The 22,252-nt window shown below is 37.2% G+C and overlaps 1 protein-coding gene across 3 annotated transcripts; it reads right to left on the bottom strand.

The window, feature by feature from the left end:
• Positions 1-576: 576 nt before the first annotated feature.
• Positions 577-21,795, bottom strand: MLC1 (modulator of VRAC current 1). Of its 3 annotated transcripts, none has more exons than XM_072033075.1 (14): positions 21,308-21,795; positions 18,746-18,958; positions 18,219-18,356; positions 17,379-17,562; positions 15,401-15,490; positions 13,499-13,552; positions 13,300-13,401; positions 8,997-9,098; positions 7,904-7,975; positions 7,299-7,415; positions 5,110-5,166; positions 3,955-4,077; positions 3,703-3,867; positions 577-1,169 (listed from the first exon to the last, which is right to left on the bottom strand). In XM_072033075.1, exons 4-14 carry the CDS (start codon positions 17,556-17,558, stop codon positions 1,095-1,097), a joined length of 1,137 nt encoding a protein of 378 aa, XP_071889176.1. In that variant the 5' UTR covers positions 17,559-17,562; positions 18,219-18,356; positions 18,746-18,958; positions 21,308-21,795; the 3' UTR covers positions 577-1,094. The 3 variants fall into 3 exon arrangements, with proteins under 3 accessions (XP_071889176.1, XP_038029039.1, XP_038029041.1); XM_038173111.2 differs by having other exon boundaries at positions 17,379-17,595; positions 18,796-18,958; positions 21,308-21,794; XM_038173113.2 differs by having other exon boundaries at positions 17,379-17,595; positions 21,308-21,794.
• Positions 21,796-22,252: the final 457 nt, after the last annotated feature.

A 22,252-nucleotide genomic window follows, 5' to 3' on the forward strand; every position in this document is an offset into this window, starting at 1 on the left:
CTTTGCACCAGGTTCTGAACAAATTATTTGGTTTCAGATTAAAAAAGAATGAACTTCAAAGTCTAGAGTCTTTCAAAAACAATCAGGAAAAAAAAAATACACAAAAAAACACCACCACCATTCATCAGATATCCCGAGTGAAATTTTTAAAAAAATCTATCACCATGGAAATTCTTATATTCTCCAAAATCTACCCAACCATACATACAATTGGGTAGGAGGAAAAGACAAACGGTATGGAGAATATCCCTGTCCATGTCACTGACAACGACGTTAAAGAGCAACTACATTCCTTACATTTTAAAGCGAGTAAGGAAAATAAATGAAATGTAACATATTTAAAAATACATCTTCATGTGTGAAAAAAAAAAAAAAAAAATCTTTTCCTATCAGTATTAGCTCCAGTTATTTGGCTGATTGTTTCTGTTTGTTGTTATTTTTTTCATTTTGATTAGTGGATTTTGTGCTTGACCACTCCGAAAAAGTCTCTTCTTCCCTTAACAGCCCAGAAACTGCAGCTTAATGGGAGCAAATACTCTATTTTCACCTCCACAGTTAGAACACCAATCCACATACTTGAGTTTCCACATAATAAAGACTTTTATTTATATAAAAGCAATGAGATGCAAAAGAACTTTACAACTCCTACAAAAGTGAAGTATAAGCAAAAAAAAAAAAAAAAAAAAAAAAAACAATTAAAACTTGTACACATAACTTTACAAAAGCATTTTTATCAGTTACAGATTGCATAACTGCAGTTATAACAATCTCTTGCACATATATGAAGCCTACTGTATATTGTCATATTTTATTCAGCTATCAGCATAAATTGTTGTGAATCATTACCTGTGTTCAAATGGTATATTTTAAAGCAAGACTAAGATACAGATACCAACAGAAAAGACAGATGTATTAAAAATATTATCTACATATTTCACAATGATAAGAAAGACGTTATTTACTGTGTTATTCCTTGGCTCCTACCACTGTAACTATATTGCTGTTTATAAACTGAAAAGTTTGTAAGCCTTAATTCAAACAATTGATTCATTGTATTGGATTGTACTGTATTGGCTGCATTTGCAGAATCGAAACTACTGAGCCATCTGCACCACAACTGCTTTCCAAGCTTTGTCTTTGTCAAAATCCTTTAAGGTATTATTGGAAACCTAAAAGGAAACAAATTTCAAACAAATGGAAACATGAAACAATGTTTTGGTTAAAAAACTGAAGTTTAAGCAATTAAACATCTGAGACAATCTGGGAGAACATAAACATGAATGCTTACACCATAAACTATTAAAATATTATACACATTGCAAATTGCATAGCTTTGTATGTTGTGTGGTACACATTTACAATAGACAAATATAATAATGTAAATTTACATTTACAATAGACAAATATAATAATGTAAATTGTATAATACTTCAGACATTTGGGCCAATGAAACTTCACCAAATTCCTGTTTTAATCACACAACTCCAGCCCTCATAGTGCAACTGAAGCAAGATTTATCTACATACATGCAAGGAAAACAATGTCTTGCTTAAGGACACAGACTCCCGAAAAGCCAGAGACCTACACCTTTACCTGTAACATTATTCATGCGTTAAAATGCTACAAGGTAAGCAAAAAGTGTTGCTTTTCTGGAAAAAATAAAAAATAAAAATGCTCGTTTTAGCATTTGATTTGCACTTAATTGATCAGGGAAGGCATACTCATGTAAATAATTCCCAGAAGAGAACTGTTCAGCCATGACATCACCTATGCTCAAAAATGTGACTTATAGCAGTGGAAATTCTCCTATGCTCCATCTTTTATCCAGAACTTAATTCTCAGATCACAGATCCAAACAATCAGCAACCAACACTGAAAGCCTTCAGCAGCCTGAGGGGAACTTAATTCCACAGCTTGCACTTTCCATTACCAGCTGTGAAATAGCTCTACTGAAATTCAGTCCCTGCTTCCAGCACTTTCTGTCCAGTGCTGTTTCTAGATGCTGTTTTCCCGATGCCCCTTTTAGAGCAGAGACTGAATCCATCAGATCAGCCTTTCCAATGCTGGACCAGCCATAGAGCTAGCACCCAGTTAACTGGATGATTTACTCTGCCTTGTTCTTTAAGAATATAGTGCTTTGCTCTTTGGGAAGAGATGAGAAAAGCCTAAGGGCTAAATGTGCTGTATAGTGTTGTGCACTGTCGGAGCTGGATGTAATTAATCTCTGCAGACTGAAGAAAGCTGGGCTTCCCCAGTCCCTGGGAAAGCACTCTAGCCCTGAAATACTGTATAAAAAGTGGTAACAGTAATACTGGCACCACCATACTCTAAAAAAGTATTTGCTAAATTCGTATCTGAAAGGATAGCTTAAGCATGTAAGTGCAGGAGGGAAATAGAGAATATCAATTCTGATCATGAACAACTTCAGTAGTGTAGTTAGGACATGGCAAGAGCTGTGATACCATACACCCTCCTCTGCTCTCTACTTCATACTGACCAGCATGGTGTCCTGGTTTCAGTTAGAGTTAATTTTCTTCCTAGTAGCTGGTGGAATGCTGTGTTTTGGCTTAGGATGAGAAGAGTGCTGATAACACCCCGATGTTTTAATTGCTGCAGAGCAGTGCTTATACTAAGCCAAGGACATCTCAGCTTCTTGCTCTGTCCTGCCGGCAGGCAGGCTAGGGGTGCAGTAAGAGCTGGGAGGGGACAGACCCAGGACAGCTGACCCAAACTAGCCAAAGGGGTATTCCATACCCTCTGACGTCATGCTAAACAATATATAGGGGTGGCTAGCCAGGGGAGGGGGCCGGAGTGCTTGGGGTTAGGCTGGGCATCGGTCAGCGGGTGGTGAGCAATTGCATTGTGCATCACTTGTTTGTGCACATTATTAGTAGTAGTACTATTATCATCATTGTATTATTATTATTATTATTATTATTGTTATTATTATTATTTTCCTGTCTTATTAAACTGTCTTTATCTCAACTCACGGGCTTCACTTTCCATTTCTCTCCCCCGTCCCAGAGAGGGAGGGGGGAGGGTGAGCGAACAGCTGTGTGGTGTTTAGCTGCCGGCCGGGTTAAACCACAACACATGGGTAGCCACTCATGCAGCTTGCCAAGTGTTGTTCCTATGCTCCACGTTCCTAACACTTCCCATTTGCAGCTTAGGGAACTAACTCGGCATTCATTCCCCTATAGCAGACCTTACTGAATATGACTGTACTGACTACCGTCACTCCATAGTCCGAAACTTCCATCTTGCATTCAAAAGATTAAGTCCACTCCTTTCTTAATAGATGGCTATCCTATCGTCAGTGCACAGTCATGCAAGACATCCTCTTTTCTAAAGATTTGTGCTGATGTATATAAGTAACAACTATGGATTGTCATATGCAGTAGGACTACCACTTTATTTTAGTACAGTGATGGACCTTGTCTGTAATTGGAAGCCCGTAATACAAATAAGAACAGATTGGGGCCTTAACATTACAACTGTTTTTCTTGTAACAGGACTTGTCACAAATGTGATTTTGTCATGCCACAGTTATTTGACCAGCAAAATGTTACCTGTTTACATTGGAATTCACCACTATGTTCACATCTTTAGTTTTACACAGCAGCTTTTACTTGTGATCTGAGTTAATTAAACACAATTTTAATAAAGATTTTTATTTTTTTTTTAGTGGCTATAAATACATACCTCTGTTCTGTATTCTTGTTTTTTAACCTGTGACTCTTCCCAGGACAAATCTTGAAGTTTCATTTTTGTCTTGTAATTTACACACTGTATTACAGTTCCAATAGTAAGGCATGCCTGAATTAGCAGCATCAACATCAGAAGCAACAGTAGTACATCATAAGATTGCTAAAAATAGAGACATGGATATCTTCATTCTTTTGTTGCTACTTTAATAGGTAGATGTTAATTTTCCAACTGCATAAAAATACATACTTTAACAGCAGGTGGATAATTTTTAAAGATGTCTACAACTTGCATGATACTGAAGGATAAGTATCCAGAAGCTGTGAACAACAATGGAGAGGTGACACTGCTAATGGCAATCAGAACCTCAACCTAAATAAAATGAGACAATAAATGATAAAGAGGGACAAAAACAAATAACAATTTTGGTTTGTTAGCTGCATCTCCTTAAAGGAAGCATAACAGAAGTGCATAAAATTACACGAGACAAATCTTCGCAGTCATTTACATTGTACAGAGATACAGAAACAGGCTTTGAATAAATTAATTTTCCTAGCCAAAACACTGCTGTTTTGTAATTAATTTTCCATTTAAGTTGTGTGACGAGTCTTTTGTCTAATTTTAAAAATGTCTTTCATATGCAGATAGGGGAAACAATACCATATTTAGAGACCCAGTAAAGAAGCATTATTTATTCTTCAGTTTGTGTGAAACAATGAGAATTAACAGCATATACTGCAGACTTAAAACCTAAAATAACTATGCAAATAGATTTGAGTGCTCTGAGGCAATTTTATTGCAATACAATAGCAGCCTAGTTTTCATTCAAGTATCATCCTACAGGATCAAATTCTGACTTCAGTTGTGGTCATGCATCGTTACTGACTTAAGTATGGCTGCATGACTGTAACTTAGAGCAGATGTTTTAAGCAGACTTTACTACACATCTGGGACACTCATGGATTAAATGCACTCTACTGAACATTCTTTATTTTTGTTGCTAGTCATGCATATCAGGAAGTTGTTTAAAATAGGCTCTAAGTCCAATACAGACTGCACGCCTAATTTTCTTCTTTCAGAAATCACAGCACATAATGGAAAGGACCTCAGCTGAAGAAAACGAAATCATTTCTGGGTGTACAATATGAAGTATTTATTTTCCATTTAGCAATATCCATTCCCTAGGAACCAGTACAAAACCAAAAATAAACAACAAAAAATCCATAAAATTCTTTCCTAGAATTGATGGAAGACTCCAAGGGAGCTACTGGATTTCTTTTCAGGAATATCAACTTACACTCTTGCTATAAATTTCTGTTGTATTTGTAAAAGTAACTAAAAACAAGTGGGCAAACGCGTATTACTAATCTCTAATGACAAAATACATGGATTTTACTCACTTACCAGACATTTACTTGGATATTCAGCAGCCACATGACTTGCAATGGCACTTGGAAAGCACTAAATATAATACAAGACAATAAAGTATACAAAATAAATATTTACCTACTGGAAAATTACACAATCTATAAATGTGCAATAGTGATTCCCACTTATAGATCACACCTGAATTTCCTGAGTCATATATTCTTTTTATGACACCATTGGTAATCAATTACTTAAATGGATGTAAAACTAGTATGCATTTAACTTACGTTTAATGAGTTTCATGCATTAAACCTACACAGACTGAAATATTACCCACAAAGCTTGACGCTTCTGCATGAAAACCTAAGGAACCCTACTGAACTTTGTGACTTCTGCATTCTGAAGAACTTATGTATTATCTTTTCCCACTTTATACTGAGGAATTTTCCAGACATAGGAGCCATATATAAATCTAGCGTTCACGGTCATCTTTCTGAACTTCTTCAGTTTGTTGCAAGCAGGGTAGCACAAATTCCTTTATCACAGGATCATAGAATCATAGAATGGCTTGAGTTGGAAGGGACCTTGAAGACCATCTAACTCCCATGCCATGGACAGGGACGCCTCCCACCAGATCAGGTTGCTCAAAGTCTCATTCAACCTGGCCTTGAACACTTCCAGGGATGGGGCATCCACAGCTTCTCTAGGTAACCTGTGCCAGTGCTTCATCAACCTCACAGTAAAGAATTTCTTCTAAAGAGCTTGTCTAATTCTCCCCTCTTTTACTTTTAAACCACTCCCCCTTGTCCTTTCACTGCACTCCCTGACAAAGAGTTCCCCCCCAGCTTCCCCATAGGCTCCCTTTAGGTACTGGAAGGCTGCTATAAGGTCTCCCCAAGAGCCTTCTCTTCTCCAGGGTGAACAACCCCATCTCTCTCAGCTTGTCTTCATAGGATAGGTGCTCCAGCCTTCTGATCATCCTCTTGGCCCTCCTCTGGACTTATTCTAATACGTCCATGTCCTTCTTGTTCTCGGGTCCCAGAGCTGAATGCGGTACCTTAGGTGGGGTCTAACGAGAGCAGAGTAGAGGGGGAGAATCCCCTCCCTTGACCTGCTGGCCATGCTTCTTTTGACGCAGCCCAGGATACAGTTGGCTTTCTGGGCTGCAGGCATACATTGTCAGCTCATGTTGAGCTTCCCATCCATCAACACCCCCAGACCCTTCTCATCAAAGCTGCTCTCAATCCACAATCCATTCTCCACTCAGCCTGTATTTGTGCTTGGGATCACCCCAGCCCAGGTGCAGGACCTGGCACTTGGCCTTGTTGAACCCCATGAGGTTAGCACAGGTCCACCTCTCAAGCCTGTCATGGTCCATCTGGATGGCATCCCTTCCTCCCAGAGTGCCAACCACACCACACAGCTTGGTGTCATTGGCAAAGTTGGTGAAGGTGCACTCAATCCCACTGTCCATGTCACTGACAAAGATGTTAAAGAGCACCGTTCCCAATATTGACCCCTGAGGAACACCACTCCTTCCTGATCTCCACTTAGACATTGAGCCATTGATCACAACTCTTTGAGTGCAATCTAACTCTTTGAGCCAATTCCTTACGCACTGAGTCCATCACACCAAATCCATGTCTCTCCAATTTAGAGACAAGGATATCATGGGAGACAGCATCAAATGCTTTGCACAAACCCAGGTAGACAACATCAGTTGCTCTTCCCCTATCTACCAATGCTACAACCCCATCATAGAAGGCCACCAGATTTTTTGTGCGTGATCTGCCCTTAGTGAATCTGGATTGGCTGTCACTAATCACCAGACAATGTGGCTTCACTAAAGGCAGATTGTGCCCTTAGTGCTTTATGAGTGCACTGCTCCTAGGTGCAGGCTATTACTTGTTACAAGGATTACCAATCAATTTCAGGCTTTTAAGACCATTAATGCTGATGGGATAAAGGTAACAATCTAAGTATTCTACCACACTGAAATTATACTCAACTTTATATTTTGCAGCCTGAAATATTCTAAAATCTGGGACCTGTTTGAGAGAAAACTTCCAATACTCTTGTTTTATTTCTCACTTCCATCTTGTAAATCAAAATAGAACAACCACATTACATAATATATTAAGTATAATGAGAACTTTCTAGTAGGGAGAAAAAAAGAAAAATCAAAGGCATTGTTTAAAAGAGTACATCAATTTTGCTCTACTTACAGCAACTAAGATCCAAAAGAATGTTACCGAAAGATATGGACCTGAGACTAGAACATCCATATTCAAAGCAATTATGCCTCCAAATACTGATGAAATTCCAATAATCACCTCAATTACCTAAAACAAAGTAGAGCACACACATTATTAACAGTATATTTGAACACTAAATTTCATTTTTGCATATAGAAAAGAACACACTGGAAGAAAAAAAAAAAAGAATGCTTTTGTGCCATTAGATACGCAAAACGTCAAAGTTTTGCAGATATAAAATACGGCAAAATGCCTGCTGGCTTACATTGAAACAAGATTAGCTTCATTATACATATTTATACTCTCATTTATTAGCTCCACTAAACAGTTCAGTTCACAATATTTATCTTTAAGCCATTAAGTAGTCTTTTTCCTATTGTACAGGGCTGTTACCATTTATCTCGCAATATTGTAAAAAAGCATTTTAGGATGTATCTGGTATTTCTGACTCTAAATCCGTTCTTTCAGTTCTTACCTACATGGAACTGTTCCTAACTTTAAAGGAGATTAGCACTTAGAACAATGAAATAACAAATTGATTTAATGAAAAAACAAAAACAAAAACAAGTACTTACTGAGTATGATTTCAGAATTCGAGTAGGAAAGCTGACATTGCTTGTAACAATGGTATTGTCATATGCAGTATTCTAGAGGGGAATAAAAATCATGATTGAGAAAACATGCAAAGCAATACATTTCTTCTAATATCTTGTAGAACCTGTTACAGATTCTACAGATGGTAGGCAATGTCTGGTTGGCCCACCCGAACCACCACTGACACACTGTAGTGTTTGCCAGTGTCAGACTATCCGTGTCAGAGCATTGAAAATAAGTGAGGTAGTTCCACATTAGCTGTTTTCCACCTTCAAAATACATATTTCGTTCCTGATCCTTCCAAAGTTCTTTCAGATTTTCAGAAATCTTTCAGAATCTTTCAGATTTTGCAGACATGGATAAACAGTAACTGGAGGACAGTTTACAACATGACTTTGTCTAGCAAGCAATACTTCCACTGGAACACACTGTAAGCACATGCATTTTCTTCATTATTAGGTAAAAGAAATAATGTAGAAAAAAGGTGTGATTTGGGAGAGTGATTATGAGCAAAGACAATTTTATCTATAGCCCCAAACTGGGGGTTGGAACTAGATGATCCTTGAGGTTCCTTCCAACTCAGGCCATTCAAGGATTCTATGAAATCCTGAAGACAATATTCATTGTCCAGACACCACCAAATCAGCATACATGACAGATATTTCTGCTTCGTGCATCAAAAAGGCATTGCTTGCATACATACAAGTCACAGTATTCTAATGTTTCATACCTCATAAAGTTTTGTTCTACAAAATATAAATAAAACATTTGCCATGCCTGTTCATAAAATATTCACACAGCTCCACGGTGCATAATTGCAGGAGTTCATTTTGCAGAGGGTTCATTGAACTCTTAAAGACAGAAGAGACTATCACTGTTCAGTACAGTATGTTTAATTACTGTCTAAATCTACTTTTATAATGTTCAAACCTAATTTTACCATGAGATATGATATGATACACTGAAGTCACCAGTAACTTGTCAACATACATAATATAGAAAAAATCTAATATTTTTTAGGTTATTTAGAAAAAACAGCAAAGTACAATGATTTCCAGTTTTAAGGGTACCTACTTTCTTTCTCATACAGCAGTCTTCAGTAGATCTAGCTGAAATGATCACGGTAGTTGCCATGAAGATTTCCAGCAGAATAAGCAGAATCAAGTTGAAATTTATCTGTCAGTGGAATTCCAGACAAAAGAGTTATATCTTCCATATTAACAGTAAACAAGGGGGTGGGATCCAGCTGTCTATTTTCTCTGACATTTAGATGTATCTATTAATTAGATACTTTTTAATATATATTTTTTTCATTTTTGATGAATTTCTAGGACAGCACTTAGTTGCCTACACAATATTTAGAATGCCTAACCTGAGAAAGATGATTATTTCACTTATGGAAATAATCTGCCTGAAAAAGAGTGCATTATTGTCTTCCAAAAGACAGTGTTAACACATGGGGGATGTTACTAGGTACTCTTGCATTTTGCAGGACCTCCCATGTGAAACTAGAACACTGCTGCAAATCATGAAAGATTCATAGGAACAGAAAGAAGACAAACAAGAGGGAGTTTGACTAGCCCAGGGGCTAAGGAAATCCACTGGGAGAGAAGGAGGGCCACAGGCTTCCAATCCCTACACCGCAAATCACGCAATGCTGAATGAAAACGCATTCCAAAGAACTGGGCTTTTCCAAAGGCTCTGTGTTCTGCCTCATGCTAGTAAAGCACTGATGAACACTCTTTGTGATTTTACAACTCCTGCAGGTCTAACAGATTATGTTATTGTATAAAAACGTGGATGTTGCCATTCCTCCTGCCATTGTTCATCTTCAAGACATGACTATGTGAATGGAATACTTAATGTTCTCTTTGAATCCTTATCTACCTCTTTTCATGAGACAACACCTGCTCTACATGGGTTTGATTAATCATTTTTAGAGGCACGCAAGTTAGGCAGTGTAGATCTCCCTGTGTAAGTCTTCAGAAGCACCATGTTTTTCCAGTGGCAGCCCAAGAAAATATGTGATGGTTAGGTCTGGCCACTGGGCAAAGTACGGAAAGTTTAAGGAGAACTAACCCCATTCAGAACAAATATAATTGTAGCAAACTGTTGTTCGATGAACTATATTGTTTCTTCACATCAAACTGGTTTCTAGGATGATCAAATCTAAATTCTCCTTTGACATGCATCTTGCAGTGTAGGTTTTGGATTTGTTTGCTTACTTGCTTGCTTTTCTGTTGATGTTTTGAAAAAGTTCATACGTGGCAGATTTGAGAGGCTTTTTTGTACTGAAATTCATCCTTCTCAAAAAAACACAACTGTGTTCCTTGCAGGACACAACAGACTGTACAGTTGTGCTAGAGCCACGAACAGCAATAAATATCATAGTTGTAAGCTTCTAGGAAAAGTGCTAGCTGAAGAATAAAGACGTTATTTGGCAAAAGGAGAGGTGTCAAACATGTGGCCTGCAGAACAATTTAATCCAGCCTGTAAATTCCCATGATTTAGATGTGTTTTGACACATAGCACTGGTACTGACGTGGGCTGGCAAGGCCACATTATACAGTGCAGTGCCAAATAGATACACAAGTTTGGGTCTAGAAGCACCATAACTACATGGACACACTAGCACATTTACAGTTGGCTATAAGAAAATAACAGAAAGTGAAGAAAAACAGTAAATAAAATCGAAATTTTAAAATTTAAATTTTATCATTCCAGTATTTTTTGTGATATAACGTGTCTAGAGTATCAGAGTATTCCATTTGCAAAATTAATTCAATGCCCTTAGACCACAGTAAAAATATCAAGAGTTTTGAAGTTTGGTTGTAGTTTTTAAACAGAAATACAGCTAAAGCTAGAAGTAAATACCTTTTCAAACCATCTATAACAATGGAAAAATTAATGTTAGATTTCAAAGTACTATAGAAAACTCTCTATAACTACCACTCCAGATACACAGAACCATGTAAGCTATATCTGCAACCCTCTTCAGTGACTAAGGAACATACAAGTGCATCTGGGTAGAAAACAGTGGATCATCACAAACTTAATTCAAGTTGCTCTGAACCTGCAGCAGGTAGTAAAAATGTGGTTTATATGTAAAGCATAGAACTCCATTCAAAATGTATGTGATTTAATTTCACTATAGTTGTTTAAACATACATTTAATATGATTTGAGATATCTTACAGATGTTCCAAGCCATGTCCACAGGTCTGACAAATAATGACTGAGAACCTAAAGAGGACTGACACCCTCCTGGATCAGTACCTGGAGCGAGGCAGGATGAGTCACTCCACAGCTAACTGGGACACACACTTATGGTTAGGTAACCGAACCAAGCACCTACACTCCAGCATCTCCATGCACCCATATCTTCTAAGCTTCCACTCCTGTCAGTGGCCATGCCGTTCATGCAGACAGCAGAGGGCGCCCAGAAAGCTACTCAGCCAACCATTTGGGGTTCGTTACCTTTTTATTTCATTACCTTTCATTACCATTACTGGCTGCCAGTGCCAGCAGAAATACTGAATCATATTGAACATGCTTGCATGAATGGTAAGGGGCACAGTGAGTCCCCTGGGCCCACCTTTCCTTGGCAGACACAGCCCCCCGCTGACAGGGCCGTTATCCTGTCTACACACCAGTGGAAGGGAACGTCAAGGAACTCACTAGGCCTGTGACACACTTCTCTTCTGGTCTCTCCCAAAACACACAGACTGTTTTCTAATATTTGAAGTCTCTACCAGGAAAGGAAGTTAAAGGGGATAAAGGCTGTACCCTTCTGCCTGGCATATAATTCATTCAGTCCTAACAGCCTAAGGCACTTGAAGTGTGGTGGGGGAAATTTATGAGGGAACTGCCCAATAAGCTACCAAGGGTTGTACAAAGAATTGACTGGTGATATCTGGCCTTAGATACGCACAGAACCCAGAGGAACACGTCCCATCAATCACAGGGACAAATCTCCTATATCTAAAGCCAATACCACTTGAATTCCAGTGACCTGACTGTCCAGTGTTAAATCTCCACAGCTCTTACTGACCTCAATACCTGGTTCCTGAAAATCAGGCCAGCTGCACAGAAATCAGGCCAGCTGTACAGAAATGTGAACCTGGAATTAGTTACAAACTTTAAAAGCAGGTTTACAAGTATTGACCTAATATTCCACACATTTTATGGGGAAGTAAACACAATTAATTTAAAAGTTCAACATCTGTGAAATCTGGAGCTAACCAGATGTTATTAAAATAGCACATCTAGCTCTAAAGCAAACTCTGCCTGTATTATTTTTCTGTTAAAAAGTCTTTTATTAGTAACACCAATTTAGATCTCCTATATTATTACAGGAAGCTATTATTATTGCTGAGCTATTACTATCACAACAGCTGATACAATGCTGGGAGAAGAAATGAACAATAGCAGACGACAGCAGTCATTAACCTTCATACGAAATGTGTGACGTAGCTGGATCAAGCACTGCTGTTCTGTGATAGAGCATTGATCAAGAGTAAGTATTTATCAAAAGTATATTTATCAAAAGTAACAGTAAACACCTACTGCTATATTACTCATTCTTACACATCATATTCTTATATAGTGTTGAGGATTCAGAACATTTTACCATAGCAAAAAAAAAAATATATATATATATATACATGTATATATATAGTTTTACTTTTTGTTTTAGCCTGCCAAAGACAAGTGTTAAAAGGTTGTGATTCCAAAACAGAACTTTTCCCAGCATGAAATACATGTGCTTTGAATAACATTTGCAGCTGTCTTCTCTTTGTTGATGATGTATGGGGAAAATGTTCATCAAAAGTTTCTTTCCTGGTGACCTCAGAAGCAAAACTATACACTGTAGAAGATCCAAGAAAGGATTACACTTAATCTGAAATGTCCTGGAAGTACCACTTTTTGTGACACACTCTCATGTCAGTAGAATTCAACCCTGAAAATTGACTTATCTACAGCAGAGGTACTAAATCACTATTTTCACTTCTGATCCTACTCTTTAAAATTATATATATATATTAGAAATTACCACAGTTAACAGAAAAGTAAACAGTCAGGTGATTAAACTGGATCACCTTTGAACATCTGATTTATGCTTTTGAACTGGAAATACAACACAGGAAAGTCATTTCTATATTAATCTCCAGTAAATTAGCTGTACTGTGCATCTTTTATCCATACAAGGTTTTATATCCAATGTCAATTTTCAGGTCTTTTCTTACTCCAAAAGGTAAAGTTACTGCTTAGACAATCTCTCTAGATTGAGAACAGTGTAGTTACATGTTATCTCCACCTTTTTTTTTTTTTTATGAGGATAAATGTAGCAGTAATTAGTAATTGTTTAGGTAACTTACATTTATAGCTGATGGATTTAGGACAAGTTTGCATCCAAACCAAATTAAACATGTTGTTGTAACCGCAAATGTAGAGACAAACAGAATCTGAAAATTGGGTATCTGTAAAACAGTTTCAGAAAGGGTTTCTCTCTCATTTTAACAACAAGAGAAAAAAAAAAAATATATATATAGTTGCCAATAAAAATCCCATACTTACCACATTAATTTTATTTCTTGCTATAGCAAAGCTCACAACTGCTGAAGGAATACACTGTGAAAATTAAGAGAGAAGACTAGTGGGATATTCTGCACAAAGAATTTTATATACTTTTCTATACATGTTTTTTATTGGGTCTGATTTAATATTACAGTTAATAACTGGACAAACAGAAGATCTGAAGCTCTGAGGAAAGACTGTCCCTCTTGTCTGAGCTCATTAATTACATTTGGTATCTGAGGATTACCAGAGGATTAAAAGAGCCTTCCATAACCCTCAGTTTTTACTAGCTATCCAGCACAATGTGATGAGTAAAGGAAAGAAAGTCTTTCACGAGGCATTTTATGCCTTTGTTAGTTCAAATTAACTCTAGAAGGCATGAGATCCATAAACAGGAAAAGAAAAACACAACTACTCCTAGACTTGGCCTCTACATTCTTTTAAAAAGAGAGTGTCATGGTTGTTGAAACTAGAATTTGGCCAATCTCAACCACAGCGTTCCAAAGAACTTTGTAAAAACTGACCTGCTGAGTCACATAACATTTTACTAACAGTGCCTAGGACCTCCACATTACTTTCACTAGGAAACTTTCACTAGTGCTCTGCACCAAAACTGATATGTTACTATTACAGATCCAGTTCTATTTTCCACAAATATGTAATGTTAGCAACATGTTGATACGAAAAATAAAAATATACTAAAATTATTGAAAAGATTTCCATGTTAAAAGATCAATTGTGTAACAAATGCTGCATTTCTTCACTAATTATCTTTTCACACATCTGAGCAGCGATGGTTAACAATGGAACCACTACAAATAGATTAACATGGACATTTAAAATTTTTGGCAGCACTTCCTTAACACCTAACCGTCCTATATTTAACCTCATGAAAAGATACATTTCAGTCCTGGATGCCCCTGAGTCTCTAGAACATCACTTGATGATGTTTAGGTGACTGAATTCTACTCCTAGTCAAGATAGCCAATAAGGTCTAGAGAGCAATGCTGCTCTTCCCGAACAAGCCAGTGGTCATTTATAGAGCTATACAGCTCTCTAGGCTCTTCCACCTGCACTGCCTCCATTATCTTTGGAAATTCTCAATAAATACAAGGTTTAAAGAGACAAAATTTGGGGCAGAGAAAGGTAACTGCAGTAACTCAGTAACCATATTAATGTTGCAGAGCATAGCAGATGAGTGAAGTCATTAGCTTCAAAAACTGCTTCAGCTTTATTCTAACACCTCCAGCAGAAGACTAAGTGCCAACTCATTCACAGAGCAATTCCTGGGACTTGTTTAAAATAAAGCATTAGCCATACATCTAACTTAAAACAATAGCCGTACATCAAACTTAAAACAAATCCACAGGTCAAGTTGCCAAAAAAGCAATGGTGGAACAGAATCGTGCCATGAACAAAGCAAGTACATCAGACTAATCTTATGCACAAAGATCTAAAGTGTAGGTTAAGCATATATATAAATACATAAGTAAGACAAATATGATTTGAATATTATCACAAAATATACTGAAAAACATAAAACTTTGAAATACAATCTGAAATACTTCTGCAAGTAATCAGGCAAGAAATTCCCCACATATAAAGCAGTGCAATTTCTTTAAAAAACAGGCACAGAGAAAACATTAATGCAGATAATTACTGGCTGCCCATGGTAGTCTGGTTAACAAAACTGGTAGCACAAATCACTGTTCGTGAAAATGGCTATTCCCTTACCCGTGGGATGAAAACTCACTTAATGAACTAACTGTTAAATAAGACTGTATCTTCCATAAAGAAAGTTAGTAGTAAAAAGACAGATGAAATAAAAAGAAACTAAATCCACAAAAAATATTTACTGATTTTGCTGTCAAACAGCCACAGCAAATAATTAAGAATGCTTACTGAACCTGCTGCACAACGTAAATAATCCATTTCAGATGGAAAAATATTTCCCAGATACAGCGAAAATCCAGAAGTAATAAGGAGGCAAGTCTGCAAAGCAACAAATAATATAAATTAATACAAATAAAACTATTTGTAAAAGAGAAGTCAGGAATTCCTTTCAAATCGAGCTACTGATGTACATGTAATAATGCAGTCTTTGTGTTAATAATTTTGAAGCAAAATATCAAAACATGTTGAGTTCTGAAAAACATATTTTGCTGCTAACCAAGACCTAATACTGAATAATACAAGCATGTTTGAATCAAGTACTGCGTCCTGAGCTGGCAAGTACATAAGGAAATGCTCAAAAGGTAATTGCAGATGGTTCAACAGCAAAAAAATGTCTCAGAAAATAGCTAAGCCTCTACTTTACATTCTGTTTGGCTCCACCAACATTCATGATTTATGTGGGCAGCCTGGCAATTACCAATGAAAACACAGTACCAGGAATAATATTAGGATATATTGATGAAGGTTCTTCCACCTATTTTACTGTCTCCCTCCAAACTCCCTTACCACCTTCATCTAGTGGCATAACCATAAATGCTCAACTCCTGCTGTTCCCTTGCCAAACATTCTATTTATCCCATAATTGTATCTGAGTTAAACTTCTAGCATTAAATGAGTTATTCTCTTTGCTTGTTTGTTGTTTGTTTGTTTTCCTCTGAGTATACATTTCTTCAAAGGGGTTGGAAAAGATGAGACAGAATGGCTCTTCTTTCTTATTTGGATATTTTGTTCATGTCACAACGTTCTCGGCGGGGGGGGAGGGTCTTTAAAAAGTCCTCATCAAAAGACAGATCAGAGAAAATAAGGACAGCATATGTGTGTATGAGCGCACACATTCACACAGAGCTACGGCACACTGGAAGAACAGTATTTATAGAACACAACTTGAAATAGTGCTTGAAGCATACTGAATTGTTCTCCACAAGAAGAGCCTATACCCTCAGCCACTTTGATGTCAATCCATACATACATCGCAACTGCTGCCCTGAACATGGGTCTTTTCGCCATGGAAGGAAATGCTTCTGTTGCTTAGCATACAGACACTGAGAAAATTTAACGCAAAGAAAGCCAGCTCTTAATTTGCTCTTTCTTTTTGTGTAACAGTACATCTGAATGGAAACCCAAGTTTCACAGATTGTCAGGATGGAAAAATGTTCAGCTGTTTCCTCGAAAATAAGGCACTACTTTTACTCACTGTGTAAAAATAAGTTATTACTGTATTAACAGTGAAACATATTAGATCTTACAAAAATTATTCTTTAAAACACACCAGATGACAGAAAAAGAAAAAAAAATTACTTATTTGTAATTGCTATAATGAACTTTAATTATCTTGGCTCAGAACATGGAGTAACACAATGCATATGCAAGATCAGTGTCCGGTGACTCTAGAGCAGTGGCACAAAAATTCAAACCACTATGACATTCATGTAAGAAACAGAATATGTCACCTACTACATGAAAATTACATCAAATAACTCCATGACTATTGAAACTGGAGAACTCGTCAATTAAATATCATACACATTTTTAATGCCAAAATGCTATCATGGCAAGTAAAGTACTTTCAATATTTAAAACCATCTTAAAATAAGGCATATGATCAGGATACTTGACAAAAAGGCATTGCTAATACATACAAATGGATTAATACTTAAAACCACAACAATCACTCTGTTTAATATTAAAGACAAAAATCAGCCTTTGCATAGCATATTTAATTAGTGCAAAATGATCCAAAGAATACAATTAGTTAATTAAGAGCTACATTACAAATTTACAAAATACGTTGCTTTCTGTACAAATGTTTATATTCAACACCATCAGTGATGAAATTGTGACTCCTCTAATGATCCACAAGAGGATAAATTCCAGGGTACTAAGACCTCCCTTACACTTTTAAATTTTCTATATTCAGAGTACTTACGCCCATCAGTAAAGAAAAGATCCATGTTCTGTAAATAAAGCATGGATGGAGCCGCTTTGATAGCTGAAGGTCACTGGATTTGATATCTGCTACATAATTTCCATTCTCTTGCTTTCCCCGCTCCAAAGTCGGCATTCTGTCATAGCTAAATTCTTCTCTGTAACCTTCTTCCCTGGTCATAACACTTCACAAAGGCAATTAAATAATAATGGCAATGCTAATGATGAGGAAAAACCGAAAATATAACTTAGTTTCTTCACATATTCAGATCAGTGCTCAGCTAGTTTTTTGTCTATTTGAGATAAAATTAAAAAAGTAGTACTAGTACTAAGCTGTGTTGAAATATGCAGGTTTACAAGAACTTATTTGCACACAGTAACTAAATTACATCCTGTAGCCACAGTTCATAATAATACAGTATAAGTACCAACAAAATGAAAGTTTGTACATCTGCAACACCTTAGTAGACTTTTATTCTAAGATCTAAAAAATATCTTTGGAAGTAACTCTATAAACCAAGTATTCTCCCCCCATCCCCCTTAAAAAAAATACGTAGGACAGAAAAAAGATTTTTAAGCATGCTTAGATGTTAACATTTGATTGTAAAACTTATTGGGCATCTAAAATAACAGACCTCACTATGACTCCGAAGAACTCATATATCACAGTAACTCAGCTACAGCAAACTTTTTCTAAAAGCTATCAAGTATCAACCATTTTGCTTGTTCACTTTGCCCTTTTCTGTTCATTCCACTGCTTTCCAATCTGTTCAAATACCTTGAGTACCTTGTGTTAGAGTTCCTGCACATTTTTCCAACAGTTAAAAACCTTCGTGCTTACCTTTGGCTGAGAATTTAACTGTCAGTTTGAAGGAGCCTTGTGAACACAGCTGCCTGGACACTTTGTGATCTTCTCACCGCTCAGTGAGTCATGCCGTCTTGGAAAAGTTCTCCCTTACACTTTGGCTTTCAACAACATCTATTCAGATAGGGAACAAAAGCACAGCAAAAACTTCGGTTAGGCCAGGGAACAGGAAAATGCCTCCTGAATTTTAATTAACAGAATACACTAGAAAATGACCATACTACGCACATACAGATCTGCTTCCAAATCAGACCAGCAAATGGAAAAAGTTTCAAATATCTTTTTTAATCAAGTACTACCCCTTACTTGGCATCTTAAATAAAACCTTCCTCAGAGTTTACCAGTTTTATTTATTATCGTAGCCAGTGATAACAATATTCAACAATCTGGTTCTTGTTTCAAAAGAGCAAAAGCTGCTCAGAATACAGTATTCTTTTATAACACCCTACAGATAGAAATTCAAGCATCCCAACAAGTTGGGAAGTTAAAAGTTTGAAACTTACCAAGAATCCTATCTTCACTGTAGAACTCTTCTTTACCTTTTCCTACTAACCTTAGTTTTCTGGAGTGTTCCGACAAAGCCTGCACACTGGAATCGAGCTGCCGTTCACACTTAGAGAGCACCGTGATGGCTACGCAACGTACTTAAAATCTAGCAGGCGGCAGTGACATGCATTGGCCAGCATACATTGGATCCAGTCCTCTTGCTTATTAGGCTATAAAAAAAAAATAGAGAGAAAGAATGCTTTTATCTTGAAAATGCTGGCACCTTGTCAACTGCAGCAATGACAGGGTCTTTTGTGTACACTTTAAACACTGTTGTGCCCAAGCCACAATTAGATTTTCAGGACTCTGAAGAGCATCACCTTTTAAAGTATGCTAAAAAAAAACTTTAGAACAGCACTGCTTTTCAATTTGTACTGACTGTAGATTTTGTTCTTCTCAAAATGCCAGCCAATACTGAAAAAATATCAAATGTTACAGTTGGAATAGGCTGAAACTTGGAAATTAATCATGCACTATACAAAGCTGTAAACTGTGCTAGAAAAGGGTGAAAAAAAGAAACCGTAGCCTAGCAAAACTGTCTTAAGCAATTAAGCCCTTCTGTTCCTCTGCTCACAGAAGACACTATAAAAATATTTCCATTCTCTGAATCCTCTCCAAGACTACATTTTAATGGAAAATGGATAGTGCTTACTTCATGTCTTTTTCAAGGGCTGTTAGGTACTAGTAGTATGGACTTGCCCTAAGATTAATTACCTCAGATATAAAACAGGATCATATTTTATTCCTCTAGACCATTCATGTCAGTTTAGGGAGGTGTTTCTTCTGTTGTTTTTTTTTTGATTGTTTGTTTTTGTTTTTTAATTATTATTTAAATAAGCAAAGCTGGTGAGATATTTAGATATTTATTTCATCTAATCTCTTTCAGTAAAACTGAATTTATAATGTCCATGTCACTGAATGGAGCAGGGATCAACAACACCAGGAATCTTTGTTCACGATTCCAAGTTTCCCAGCCAGTATGGCACCTGAAAGCCCCCTCGCTCAAGCATAGCACTACAGTGTTTCCGCAGGTTACAGTGAGATTCCTTCTTCCCCCTTCCCTCTGCACTTCTCATTATTTGCTGGCTTGCAGAGAGGCTCAGTATGTTAATACGGTACCCCCTGCACTTTTCATCCGTGTCAGCAAAAAAGCACCTAACCTTCAGCCTTCAGTTTCTACTCAAAACCTTTTTCTGGGGATCTTAAGTTCCCTTAATTTCATGTTTCTGACTCCATTCAAAGTCTTGGGTCATTTTTATACATACACAAAAGGCACAAGGCAAGATCTGGTAGTCAGAGCCCAAGACACCTAGTAATATTAGGTGCTGTACAAAGGTGCTGGATTAAGAGATTCTTCCTAATTCTAACAGGTGCACAGGAAACCTACATGAAGACTGCAGAAGACATAACAATGCCAACAAAATGTTCCAGGCTTCTGAAAGGGGTTTACAAATTAAGCATGTTTATTCTAAGTTAGGTTAAAAGATAACACAAGATGACAAACAAATCAAATGGTGAGAGGCTACAAAGAACTTAACAGCTAGAAATGACTCCTGAACGGGATCAACCTCACGAAGCAGCTGTAGCAGATGCCGGGCCATTTGCCAGGGCTGTGCCATGCTAGATTCCCCACAGTAACCACCAAAGAGAAAAATTAGGTTGAAGATTATATTCAACCTGCCAAGGGACAATGTGATAAATAGGTACATAAACTTGCTATACTAATAGGTTTATATTGCTACAGAACAAAAAAGCATTTTAACCTGAGGCAATTTCCCTGTGAACCCGGGGTCATGCCTTTGCTCGCAATTGTAAATGCAAAAATATATAGCCTTGGTAAATTTTATTTTTATCATGCTAACTAACTGTTCCTTTAACTAAGACAGATGAGTTTTTATTAGCTCCCTACATATATATGTTATATATGTACACACACATATTCATGTTCTGATTCAGTTTCTGATTCCTATATATAACACATAAGAAACTAATATACATACTATTTATATATAATACAATATAAACGCTGTATTATACATAACATACAATATGTATATATAATACTTACCTATACTTAATTCTTAAGTATAAGTATTTAAGTATTAAATACTTAATTCTTTTACACTTTATTTAATTATACTATTTTAACTTATTATCTATATTTCCTGTGTAGTATTTTCAGGTCTTTTAAAATCAGCTTTTTGAAGTATTTTGTTTCTGTGGAGCCCGTTCCTCAAATTCTCGTTTCCCAGCTTATGTATTGGGACATGTAGAGAATCATGAGCAAAATACAGGCCCAATAGCTTCAAAGGGATGTCTTGTTCCCCAGTATAACATATATTTCTTTGGATTTTTTTTTCTGTCTTTCACACGAATCATCATATGAAGAGTTCACACCAGTTTGATCAAAATATATACTATCCAATTTATGCTACTGAAATATTAAATACTTCTATTTGTATGGATGCAACAAACACATCATGTTCACATTTAAAAGGACATCCAGATTAAATACTTGCCTTTTTCGCCTTGCAGTAAGGTTCCTGAGCAGCACAATCAACCTGTGAAGGCTTTTATAAACTATGTCAGGAACAGGATCTTCAGACAAGCATTTATCTCTTTCTGAAGAGATCGGTGTCTACAGACACTCATACTCACACATCCTGCCTCCCAGTAAGCATCTCCCCAGTTACTCCAGAGCAGGACATGGCAACCCGTGTGTAATTACTGGCAACCTGAATTCCCTCCAGCCTAGGAACCAGACATAACTCTGTAAAAGCGTCAGACAGTCTGCAGCACACTCCTAGCCCTTCCCTGCCTAAATAACGCTGAGCTAACCATCCGAGCAGAAAATAAAAGGTTGCCGAAGACAACCACGACTCCAGTCTCAGAATCTGATGACAGACTACACCACCTTCCTCCAACTAACAGCCGTAAAGCAGTTTCCCATAGAAGCGTAGGCTGCTCTGCCAAACCTCCTGGAACTGTCTCCTCCATCAGCCTCGTGCGGCTCTTCCCGCTGACGTTACCAGGATGCTGAGCTCACCAGTCAGGAACTGCTTTGTGAAACACTATTTGTTAAATAAAATTTAAAGGGGGCTTACACCAAACGCCTAAAGCAGGTTGCATGAGGAGAGCTGGTAAAAAATATCAAATATGGAAATAGTAAGCAACAGTCAGTCAAAGTTTATTTCCTCTAGAGCCACAGCAGCTCCTATATTAATGACAGGAGGACAAACAAAACTTGTTTTTGCTGTTCACCAAGTTTATAATATTCTAGAGCTTGTTCTGTTGCTTTGACGTTTGCTTCTGCTGATGCTACAAGTCGGTAGTATGTTATTTACATGTGTGTACTCTCCCACAGTCTCTATGTCATGTCAGTAGGTTCCATGCTACTCTCCCAGGGGAAAACATGGGCACTGCTGGCTGCCCTCAGGCAAGGCCAGACAAGGGTTTTGCCTGGT

Source organism: Anas platyrhynchos, chromosome 1, assembly GCF_047663525.1.
Source record: "Anas platyrhynchos isolate ZD024472 breed Pekin duck chromosome 1, IASCAAS_PekinDuck_T2T, whole genome shotgun sequence".
NCBI lineage: Eukaryota > Metazoa > Chordata > Aves > Anseriformes > Anatidae > Anas > Anas platyrhynchos.